Raw genomic sequence first — 10,292 nt, forward strand, 5'->3', positions numbered from 1 at the left:
GGGGTGGAAGGAGAGGTCCGCGGCCGCCGGGGCAGGACGCGGCCAAGGCGGAGGAGTTCGGAGAAGCGGCGGAGCCGGCGACTTAGCCCGGCCCCGGCTCCGCGTCGCCCGCCCGCCACGGAGCCGCGCTCGGGCCGCCGGCTGCGCCCTCCCCGCCGCGGCGACGGCGGCGGCGCCGTATTCACCGCGCGCTTTAGGCCGGCTCCGCTGCGCAGACAGCGTAAAGCCGCCGTCCCTCCGTCTGCGAGCGTCTCTCGCGCTACGGCCGCCGCCCCGCCCCCCCTCCGCCCACGCCCCGCCTCCCGGGCCTCTGCCCGCCGTCTCATTGGCCGCCGAGGCCGTCACTCGACGGCTGGGCCCATCTCGCGCTCCCCATTCATGCAGTTTGGTTGCGTGTTGGTGTATTTTACTGTTTGCAATAAAGAGGGGGGGATTTTTTTTTGTTCAGTTTCTGCTGCAATTAACTCTTGGTCCCTTATACATCTTTCTTTTTTTTTTTTTTTTTTTTTTTGCAATTTTGCAGAAGGGTTGAAACAGTTTTTTTGGTGGTTACATTTATTTTTTATATATATATATCTATATATTTTGCAATCAACTATTAAGGTGCAACTATGCCCAAAAGAAAGGTAAGTGCAAAAAAAAAAAAAAATAGGGGAGACAGATGGGGAACGACGGGGGAGAGATCAAAGCGGCATTCGCAGAATTATCTGTAAATTTTTTGCGCGCGCGCGCGCGTGTGTGTGGTGTGTGTGTGTGTGTGTGTGGAGTTTTTTGTTTTTTTTTTTTTTTTTTTTTTTTTTTTTGCATTTTTAATTTTTTGTCCGTGTCCTAAAAGCGGAGCCGGGACTGGAGGGGTAGAGGGTTAGGGCGTGTGGGTTGGTTTTTTGTTTTTTTTTTTTTTTTTAGGGGTTGCTCGGCGCGGGCAAGGGGAGCCTGTGAGTTCACTTTGGGCTGTTTTGTTTGCGAGGAGAAGGGCTGAGCAGTGTCTCCATGCTGGATTACAAACAGCCATAGTGCTGCTGCTGCCCCTATGGAGAACACAGGCAGGCAGCGCTAGGCACGGAGGGCTCTGCCGCTCGCCCAGCGCCCAAAACCCCGGGGCCGAACGGCTCCAACCCTCCCGGTTACCTCCGGGAGCATTTGAAGGCGGATCGGGCCATTCCCCGGGAGGATTTGGGTCTAAACGGTGCCTCTTTCTCCTGCGTTTGCCTTTGTTCTCCTTTTTTTTTTTTTTTTTTTTTTTTTTTTTTTTTTTTTCCCCTCTCCCACTTCTTGTCATACCAGATGGTTGTGCAATGGTAATTTGGAGCCATTAGGCGGCGCAGAATTTGAAACTGTCCTTGAAGGAAAAAAAAAAAAAAAAAAAAAAGACCGGGGAAGGGATTCACCACCATAATTAGGAACTTTAGCTCGGCGGGCTTCCAACACCCCCCCTTCCCAAACACCTCAAGCCCCGACCCCGCGGTCACCGAGACCGCAACCGGCCTCCGCGGGTCCTTCGAGGCTCGGTACGGCCGCGCTCCCGGCTACCCCGCGGCTGAGGAGGAGGAAGAGGAGGAAGAGGAGGAGGCGACGCGGCCGTCACCCCCCCCCCCTCCGCCTCCTTCCTCACCAAACTCCCCCTCCCCGGCCGCCCGCGGGGCTTCGGACCGGCCCCGCCGCCCCCGGCCCCGCCGACGGCGGGGCCGGGGGCGGCGGGGCCGGTCCGAAGCCCCGCGGGCGACCGTTACCGTGACGGGGCCGGGTCTCCCGTCATTGTCCTTGCGCCGGGCCGGCGACGACCTTGTTGTGGCAGGTAAATTGGCGGGAACTTTTCAAACGGCGGCGACGGCCGGGCGCGGTGACGTCGCTTCGGCGGCCCCGAGGCATTGTGGGAGTTGTAGTCCGTGAGGCGATGGCGGGGTGGGTTGGGGTTGTGGGGTGATGAAGGGGGGGATGCCGCCATGGGTTTCCCCCTCTCGGTCCTGGCCCGCTGGGCGGTCAGGGGGAGCGGGGAAGGAGGGTAGCGGGGTGGGGCGGCTTTAGTCGGCCGGGTGGTGTTGGGGGTTTGCTGGCTGCCCCCTGCCCCGGGCTCCCCTCAGGCAGGGTTCCAGAGGATGGCGTCGCCTTCTCACCTCAGTCTCTGGCTTTCCTTGCAGGCTCCAGCTGAAGGCGAGGCAAAGGAGGAGGTAGGTGCCGGTCCCCACTCCTCCCGAGAACTTTTAGGGTGCTCCACAGATCTGCAGCCCCCCGGGGGTGGGTGCAGGCTCGGGCCCTGCGCCTGGGTTTGGGGTGCTCGGGCCTGTCCCTTGGCCTGTTCGCCTGAGGTGGGTGCTGGGAGTCCCGGCTGGAGGCAGCGGCTCCACCGCGCTGAGGCCATCGGATCCAACGGGAACGTGTCCCCTTGAGCCTCGCAGGCAACGGCTCGGTGGCGGAGCCTTAATGGCACAACTCCTGGAAGTAAAAGAAACTTATATCGCTTGCCACCTCCGTGGGGTAAAAGGGCAGCAGCGTAGGGTGGGAACTATGGAACAAAGCTGCACTTCCGGGAAGTCATTGCCATAATGCCCGTAATTTCATAAATCCTCGAATTTGTATGGGGCTTCATGGCGTAGTGCACGTGCCGCGTTATTCTGGGTCGCGGTTCTGGGAAAGCACTGCTTTACATGCTCTCTGAATTTTAGTGACACATCTTTCTTTACATAGCCAAAGAGAAGGTCAGCTAGACTATCTGCTGTAAGTATCTTTTATTTACTCTCTTAATATTACATCACGTGGGGTATTACGTTCTAGGGGACAGTTACAGAGAAACTATTTGGGTTTTTCCCACTGGTATTGTGAAAGGCATGGCTAGAGTATTGCAATATTTAAAAGTAAAATTCCCATTCTATGCTTTCAGTCCTCAAGTATCAACACGTTACAGGCTTACTTTTAGACATTTCATGTGAGATGCAACAGCTGTGTTAGTTAACGTGCGGTCTGGACACATGAGTATCCAGAGTCAAGGAATATTGATTTCAAGATGCGTTTGTCATCTTCAAGATGCATAGGTCTTCTCCATACAAGTACCTGCTCATAGGTCTATAAGTGGCCTGCTCTCTCCTTATCCTTGTAATGTGCCCATTGATTTTGCCGACCCAACTGTTGGGTAAACTAGAGGGTATAAATCTGTGTCGGGCAATAGGGTTCAGCCCAAAGTCGCAGCCTTAAACAGGCTCTTGGCATCCTTTTCTACAGACACATAGTGCACCCAGCCCTTTTTTAAGCCATCTTGGAAATGCCAAGTGGATAACAGTTGCTATTTAAAAAAGAAAGTACTTAATTTTAGTGAAAGCTAAGATGTGTATTCATACGTAGAGTTATGTCCAAATGTTAATACCTTTCATTTCTGACACACGCTTGCCTTCACAGCAGACAGCAACACCCAGACACAGTAATGATCCACTTACTACTCCTATCAGCATCTGTGCCACTGTAACATACATGAGGAAACGCGGGTTTGGATAATGAAACATGTTGATCTGTCCCTGACGTTTACTTCTTTATACTACAGAATGAAGCAGACAGCTCTAAACTATTTTTTGTTTGAATAGTTTTCAAAAGTTAACAGCATATTGCTAAAACATTTATAGCATTCATCTGACTCTGTTTCTTATGTATGTTTTGTACAGAAACCTGCTCCACCTAAACCGGAGCCAAAGCCCAAAAAGGCAGCACCTAAGGTAAGTCTTCGAGATCTCTTGAAATGAAGTTATACTTTTCTTTCTCAAGGTGTTTGTAGGGGGAAAAAGCCATCCACAACTAACCATTTTGGTTTTTCATCATTTTTTTGAAAGGGTTAAGATTGAATTATGTGACTTAAAAGAACTTGAAAGATGTAAAGATCATTTTATCCAATTCCTAGTGAAGGAATGCGGGAAACTGAACAGATTTTAAATCAGTTGTGGTGAGACTTTACTGCTTGCCTTGCAAGGCCATTCTGAAGTTGGGTGTGATGCATTGTTGGGAAAACGATGCTTTGAATAGAGATCAGAGACTCGGAGACAGTATTGAAAATCATGCTTTTAATTACAGTTTCTTACTATGTTTTCATTCAAAGGCACTCTTTTCAGCTAGTTATCAGTTTATCAAATTTTAATCACTGGAGATAAAGTTCTATGTACCCGTTTCCTTAAGCTGGATATTTTTGGAAATGCCAGAAATCTTGGCATACCTGACAGTATAGTTAAAAAAGAAACTATTTAAAGCTCGTTTTTGCTTTGGAGTAACAGTCTGAAATTTAAAAGGGGACAGTTCTGCAATCCATATGTGGTAATTCTTTATACCCCTTTCCTGTCACAGACTGCCCCAGTGGTCACAGTTTGCAGTGCTTTTTTCTAGATGTCTCTGTAAATACTCAGATTGTATTAGGATTTTGCAGCTGGGGAAAACAACAACAACAACGACAAAACTTTAGCGTTCTTTTTAACTTGTTCCCATCGTACATTTTCCTTTGTGGTTTTGGTGGTCGTATGGACAAAACACAGGTGCGAGAGATGCTTTAGTTGCAGAAGGGGATGACGGGCTGGGAACCAGGAGCTCTTTTCTGTACATTCAAAAGGCCTTGCAATTGCATATGGCACAGCAGACTTCCAGATGATGAAAACTATTCTACCTCCAAGTCCTTCTATATGGAGCATCAGAGATGTCATGAGAAATGGACAAGAAGGAGAACCCTGCTTGTCGGTTTGGGGATCCCGCATCTCAGCACTGTAATTGCAATGGTGTGGAGAGCAAGTTTTTCACATCTGCATCTTGGTCGTGCAGCCGGATTTCTAGATCCCATTCCGGAGCGGCAGGGGAACCTCAGAACCCTGCTGTTCCGCATTCCTGTGGTGCTCGCGTAGCTGGCACACTCCGGATTGCATCTCCTTCTGGTGTCTGCTGGTCCCGCGGGAGGAGGAGGGCCTACCGCTGGTGGCTGCTCTTCCAGCCCAAGTGGCAGAGAGCTGGCTTGGGGATCTAGAAGTCCTGAGTTCAGCCTCTGCTGATGACCCATGCAGAGCTCAGTGCAGTTGCATACGATGCACGTTGTTGGTATTTTCTTTTTTTTCAAGTTTGCTTTTTTTATTTTTATGGAAACATCTCGGGGTTTATACACGAAAGCTGCGTTAACTGAATCTTAAAAGTTGTGAAAATAAACATCCAAAAGTTAAGGACTGTAAGCGACTGTCAAAACTTAGTTTGCTTCCTTCCTGCACAAGCTGTATGGTGTGGCCTCCCTCTGGGATCATACACGGTTTAGTTCTGCTGAGAGTGGTGCCGTGGTCATTGCACCGCACATTGCCCCGCAGTTGGACTTGGAAAGCGTTGGTCCTCTTGCTTCTGCCGTGCTGGTTTGAAGCCAGGATACTTGAGCTGCATTTTTGGCTCTCTAGAGCTCCTAATACTGGATCAATATCTGTGCAAAGGGGGAAGTAATAAGAATTGTGCAAGCATCTTTAATTCTGGTTTTCCTCAAATACGTAACCTTCAGGTTCTTCAAATGTTTTTTTGTGTGTCAGAATAGATTTTACCTTCTAAACTTGGCCATATTGAAAAACATAGAGCTGGAAAAAAAGTTTTATAACTTTATAAAACACACGACCTTATTACTGAATTGATGTTGCCATCTGTATAGAAAAATTATTCAGGAAAATTAATACAGTGGTATTAGCTCAGAACTAGCTGAGAGGATGGAAGAAGCTTGGACATTGAAAAATAATGTCGTCTCCTTGGGTATTTCTTTTCCTGGACTCACTTGGTTGTGGAAGGGGGCTTGCTTGTCCCCAGAAGCCATGGATCTTGCAGAACAGAGCAGAGATCCCGGGATCCTTACTCACAGCTGTGTGCTGTGAGACACTTTCTCTCTGGTCAGTCCAGCCATGGAAGCCAGTCTCTGTGGATTCTCCTTGAAAGCTTTCTTAAGAGGGGCTTTACCAGCAAAGAGTGGGCTACAGAGAATTACAGTTTTAGCTCTGTTAATACTTTATTGACTTTTTTTTTAATGGGGTAAAGGGAAAAGATACCCTTCTTCAAACAACCCAAAGTCTTTAAAACTCCTTTATGGCTTACATTGGAAGAGCAAGTGACTAACACGCCTGTGCTCGTGAGTTTGGAGCATACTGGTGCTGCTGGAGGAGCCCTTCACAGTGGTCTACTTACATGTGCTTCAAAGGTCTGATGAGGTCTGTTCAAGTGACAGAGAGCAAGTCAGTACCATAGTAGTATTGCAATTCTAAATCTTACTGCCAAACAGTACCAGAATACTTGGGTGCTGGTATTACTGTGATGTTTATCTTTTTGCTGCCTCTCTTGAAAGTTGGAGGACTGTTCAGCCAACAGAGGGGGAAAAGAGCGAGTGGAGGCTTACTCTTCCCTTTCCTCCTCTGGTGACTCTCTTCCTTCTCTTACTAACCTCCTGCCTTAAATTTTCTGCGTTGTTTAGGAGTTGGTGTTAATTTTGGTGAATTTTTAATCATTGGTATCATAGAAGAATCAGGTGACTTTGCCCCTTATACTCTATCTGAGTTTACCCTGAGCTAGCAGCTCATTTTTCATGTGAATTGATTTTGTACACTAATAAGCGAGGTGTAGAAATAAAGTATACTTTTGTAACTTCTAGTCACTGAGACAGCTCCATCTTCTGAGTAGAGAGAGAGGTATCTTCAGTAATTACCTGTTTATCTTCACTTACCTGTGAGTAGTAATTTTGCAGATATTTATGGTTCCTTTGTTGGAACTAGGTTAATCAAGCGAGGAACTAAGCTAGTTTGCTTAGTGCACTTACTTATTGGCAGCAAGAGGCAGATTCTTGGAAGTGAAACTAATGAGAGTCATGCTTGTTACTGTATGGGGGTCTGACCTTGCCATATAGAAAACTATTACTACAGAAGTTGTAGCATCAAGTTTTGTTTTGGTTTAGCCTGATCCACATATAAAAAACTGCGCTTAAATAATACATGCAAAGTTCACGTTGTTACTGAAGTGATGCTGTTGAGCCCCCAACTTGTCTATCACACAAATGGTTTATTATAGTAAGGAATATTTCTGGCAGGGAAGGGGGAAAGTCCTTTGACTACAGCTTTGTTACAGTTTTCTAAATAGGCATTAATAGCACATCTGAAGTATTCTGCTATTTCCAATAGCTGTACATGTTCTTTTTGTTCTGTGGTATGCCTTTCAGCAGCACAGCAGTAATACGGGCCAGTTCAACATTTTTTAGCTAATTTAATTGAATGCCTATTTAAAATAGGAATTCTTTTAACCCCAGCCATGGCCGCTTTTATATTATGCACCTCCCAGTAGCACATTCAGGACAGAATAGAAGGAAAGCACTTCTCCCTGGAAACTTTCATCTCATCTTTGTCAATAGGAAGTTCAGCATGTAGAAGCAGGTTGCGTAGACGGTTTTAGAGTTGAGTATGTCCGTGTGCAGATGTACGAGGTGGAAATTAGTGTTCACCATATCACGGTCTGTTTTCTTAACAGAAAGAAAAGGCAGCAAATGATAAAAAGGAGGACAAAAAGGCAGCAACAAAAGGGAAGAAAGGAGCCAAAGGCAAAGATGAAACTAAACAAGAGGATGCTAAAGAAGAAAACCACTCTGAAAACGGAGATACCAAAACTAATGAGGTACTTTAGCTACAGTAAACATGGGAATAAACACAGATGTATTGGTAATACATCCGCAGGAGCCAACGATTGGGCCTCCTTGTCAGAAGGTGGTGTGTTTCACTGCCGTCCTGTAAAGACAGACCAACCGCAGTACCTGCACAGGGCAACTCCCAGGGAGAGCCTGAAAGAATAGCATTCTCCTTCAAACTCATTCCTGCTATGTGATAGAGCCCTTCCACAGGTGGTCTGTGCTATCGTAGTGTCCCTCTCCGGGTTGGCACAAGAGCAATGCAGAATATTTGGGGAACAATAGAGCTCAGTAAGATTGCTATCCAACCCTGAGCTGACTTTGCATATCCTCTCTGGACTGCTGGATTGCCTCTTCGGCTCAGCACGGGTTGGTACTGTGCCAGAAATCTGGTTTTAAGTTTTACACAATTCTTTAAAACAATTCTTCGCCTCAGAACAGTTCAACAAGACATCTGCAAAATAAACTTGGTCTTGTCTCTTGATCTGCAAGCCTCTTTCTTACAGGTTCTTACTGTATCAGCTACTTACCTAAGAGCTGCCATTTTCTAGGACTAGCTACAAGCTTCAGTCAGCTCCCAATGGCCTTTTCCTAGCAGTTTCCTTGCTGCAACGTTTGCTATGGGCTCCCTTTGCCCCTGTAGGCACAGACTAGCCTGTTGTGTTCTCTGTTACTTTTGATTTACGGCGATCTCTCTTCATGTGTTGAGTATCATTATCCAGTTAATGGGTCGTTTATTCTTTCATTTTTAAAAGTAATTCAGGAGCTTCTTTGCTAAAAATTAATATGGGGCTAGTGTACTTAAAAGGATCTTTGATAGGAGCTTTGCAATTTTGATGTGTTGACTTAAAAAGTAATAGTGGACCTTTTTATAGAAAACGGGTGAGAATCAATTTCCCTGAAGTTCGGACAGTAGACCAGTGTCGCGCTTTTATGTGTAATTCTTACACTTCCCTGTGACTTACGAAGATGAGGACTTGAACTTTCCCTAGCTTATGATTGATCCTAATCTAAAACACGTTCTAAACTTCTGCCTCTTTGGAGGCACTTAACATTCCAAAATTAACTTGGTCATCAATTAATACTCATCTGTGTTTGAATTTTTAGAATTACCAGCTGACATGCTGTTGTGTTGATATTTTCTGTAGTAGCTGTGCATTCTTGTCCATCTACACAAAATGTTGTCCGTGTCTGTGCTAACAAACTAGTCTCTCTTTGATGCTTGTTGGAATGGAATCCGATTAGCATTACGAATAATATTTCTATTCTTCCCAAACACTTTTATAGGCACCAGCTGCTGAAGCATCTGATGATAAGGAAGCCAAGTCCGAGTAATGTTAACCCTGCCCTATATCTCCATCATTTGGTATCCGTACCTCCATGCTGTATTGTTAACAGAGAGGAATATTTTTATCAACTATTTTATAAATGCAGGTTTTTTTAGCATGAATTTAATTATGGAACATCTTCATCTCGGTTACTTGGGAATTAAATCCCTAACAAACAAAACAAAACAAAAAAATCATTGTTTTTAAATTTTGTGATTGTAATAGTTTGTATGGTACATGGAAAGAATAAGTGGTGGTAGCTTTTGACTTCTGTCAGTGTGTCCCTTTTTGTGTAAGTCATGCTTACAGACTTCAGATTTTAATTTTACCCTTGTATGTGTTGTATGGTTTCTTAAAGTGGGGAGGTCTCAAAACAAATAACCGTGTTAAACATTCCAGTGGTTCTGTGGGTTGCTTTTATAAAGAAGGTGAGCTATTTTCATGAAAAACCTAAGAGCTGGAAATCTGTTGTTTCCCAAATGTAATTTTATTTTGTCAGTTTTGAAAAAATAAATAAATAAAAGTGTAATCATGTTTTTAAATGAAATACAAACATTTCTTTTAAAAGGGCAGGTTGGTTGTATGTACCCACTGTTAGGAATTTTGCTGGATTTATCTTAATAAAAAAGACTCCTCAAAAGCTGATTGTGGTTTGTTGCTTGTGCTGCAAACATACTGCTGGAAAGCTACCAAATTCCAGAAGAGTTGCAGTAGTTCAGGGCCTCAGGCAGAGAGAACCTATGCAGCTAGGAAGCTTTGGGCCATAGCATGATTAGGGTTTGAGCCCCTGTCGTCTTCAGTTGTGTAAACAAAAATTACTTTATGGGCCAGCCTCTCGGCAGCCGAAATGGGAGTAGATGATTTCAGAGGAAACGTGCTGGCTTACACCAGCTGGGAACTTCAGCCAACACTTTCAGATGAAGGCTGACCTTGTAAACTCTCGTTACTTACTCAAGTAAAGGTGGTATACTTGGTGTTGTCCAATACGCCTTAAGCGTTATAGATGTTGTTATAAATTCTGAAGGTTATGGTCTGGTTTTCATTTATGTGCCTATTAATTGATAATGATTTGGAGGGGGGTTCTTTCCTCTTAGAAATATTGCAGAGGCTTAGAGACTGCCACGTTTGCATCGAACCCTTAATAGTATAAAATAGTTTTCTGTTGGTGTAGGGATGTTCGTAGTCCTGGTTAAAGTGCATACTTCCATAACTGTTGTTTATAGTTTTCTTCTTTAAACATGTATTACTCACAAAATGTTTTCTTGGACTTGCTTAGCTTCTTCGAGAATTATAACATGTATGTGTACAGAAGTGCTTTCCAT

The 10,292-nt window shown here is 45.3% G+C and overlaps 1 protein-coding gene across 3 annotated transcripts; it reads left to right on the forward strand.

Moving 5' to 3' along the window:
- The first annotated feature begins 348 nt into the window (after positions 1-348).
- On the forward strand, positions 349-9,615 carry HMGN5 (high mobility group nucleosome binding domain 5). 3 transcript variants are annotated; one of them, XM_049828058.1, is made up of 6 exons: positions 349-626; positions 2,139-2,168; positions 2,686-2,715; positions 3,651-3,701; positions 7,489-7,632; positions 8,930-9,615. In XM_049828058.1, the coding sequence occupies exons 1-6, from the start codon at positions 612-614 to the stop codon at positions 8,975-8,977; spliced, it is 318 nt and encodes a 105-aa protein (XP_049684015.1). In that variant the 5' UTR covers positions 349-611; the 3' UTR covers positions 8,978-9,615. The 3 variants fall into 3 exon arrangements, with proteins under 3 accessions (XP_049684015.1, XP_049684013.1, XP_049684014.1); XM_049828056.1 differs by lacking the exon at positions 349-626 and adding an exon at positions 641-709; XM_049828057.1 differs by lacking the exon at positions 349-626 and having other exon boundaries at positions 2,082-2,168.
- Positions 9,616-10,292: the final 677 nt, after the last annotated feature.

Source organism: Accipiter gentilis, chromosome 24, assembly GCF_929443795.1.
Source record: "Accipiter gentilis chromosome 24, bAccGen1.1, whole genome shotgun sequence".
Classification (NCBI taxonomy): domain Eukaryota; kingdom Metazoa; phylum Chordata; class Aves; order Accipitriformes; family Accipitridae; genus Astur; species Astur gentilis.

What these genes read in the sequence shown, in the direction of transcription:
- HMGN5 (XM_049828056.1), top strand. Translation starts at nt 662, where the DNA reads ATGGGGAACGACGGGGGAGAGATCAAAGCGGCATTCGCAGAATTATCT. An exon ending in CGGCATTCGCAGAATTATCT is followed by an intron (nt 710 to 2,138) that starts GTAAATTTTTTG and finishes CTTTCCTTGCAG; the next exon opens with GCTCCAGCTGAAGGCGAGGC. An exon ending in CCAAAAAGGCAGCACCTAAG is followed by an intron (nt 3,702 to 7,488) that starts GTAAGTCTTCGA and finishes TTTTCTTAACAG; the next exon opens with AAAGAAAAGGCAGCAAATGA.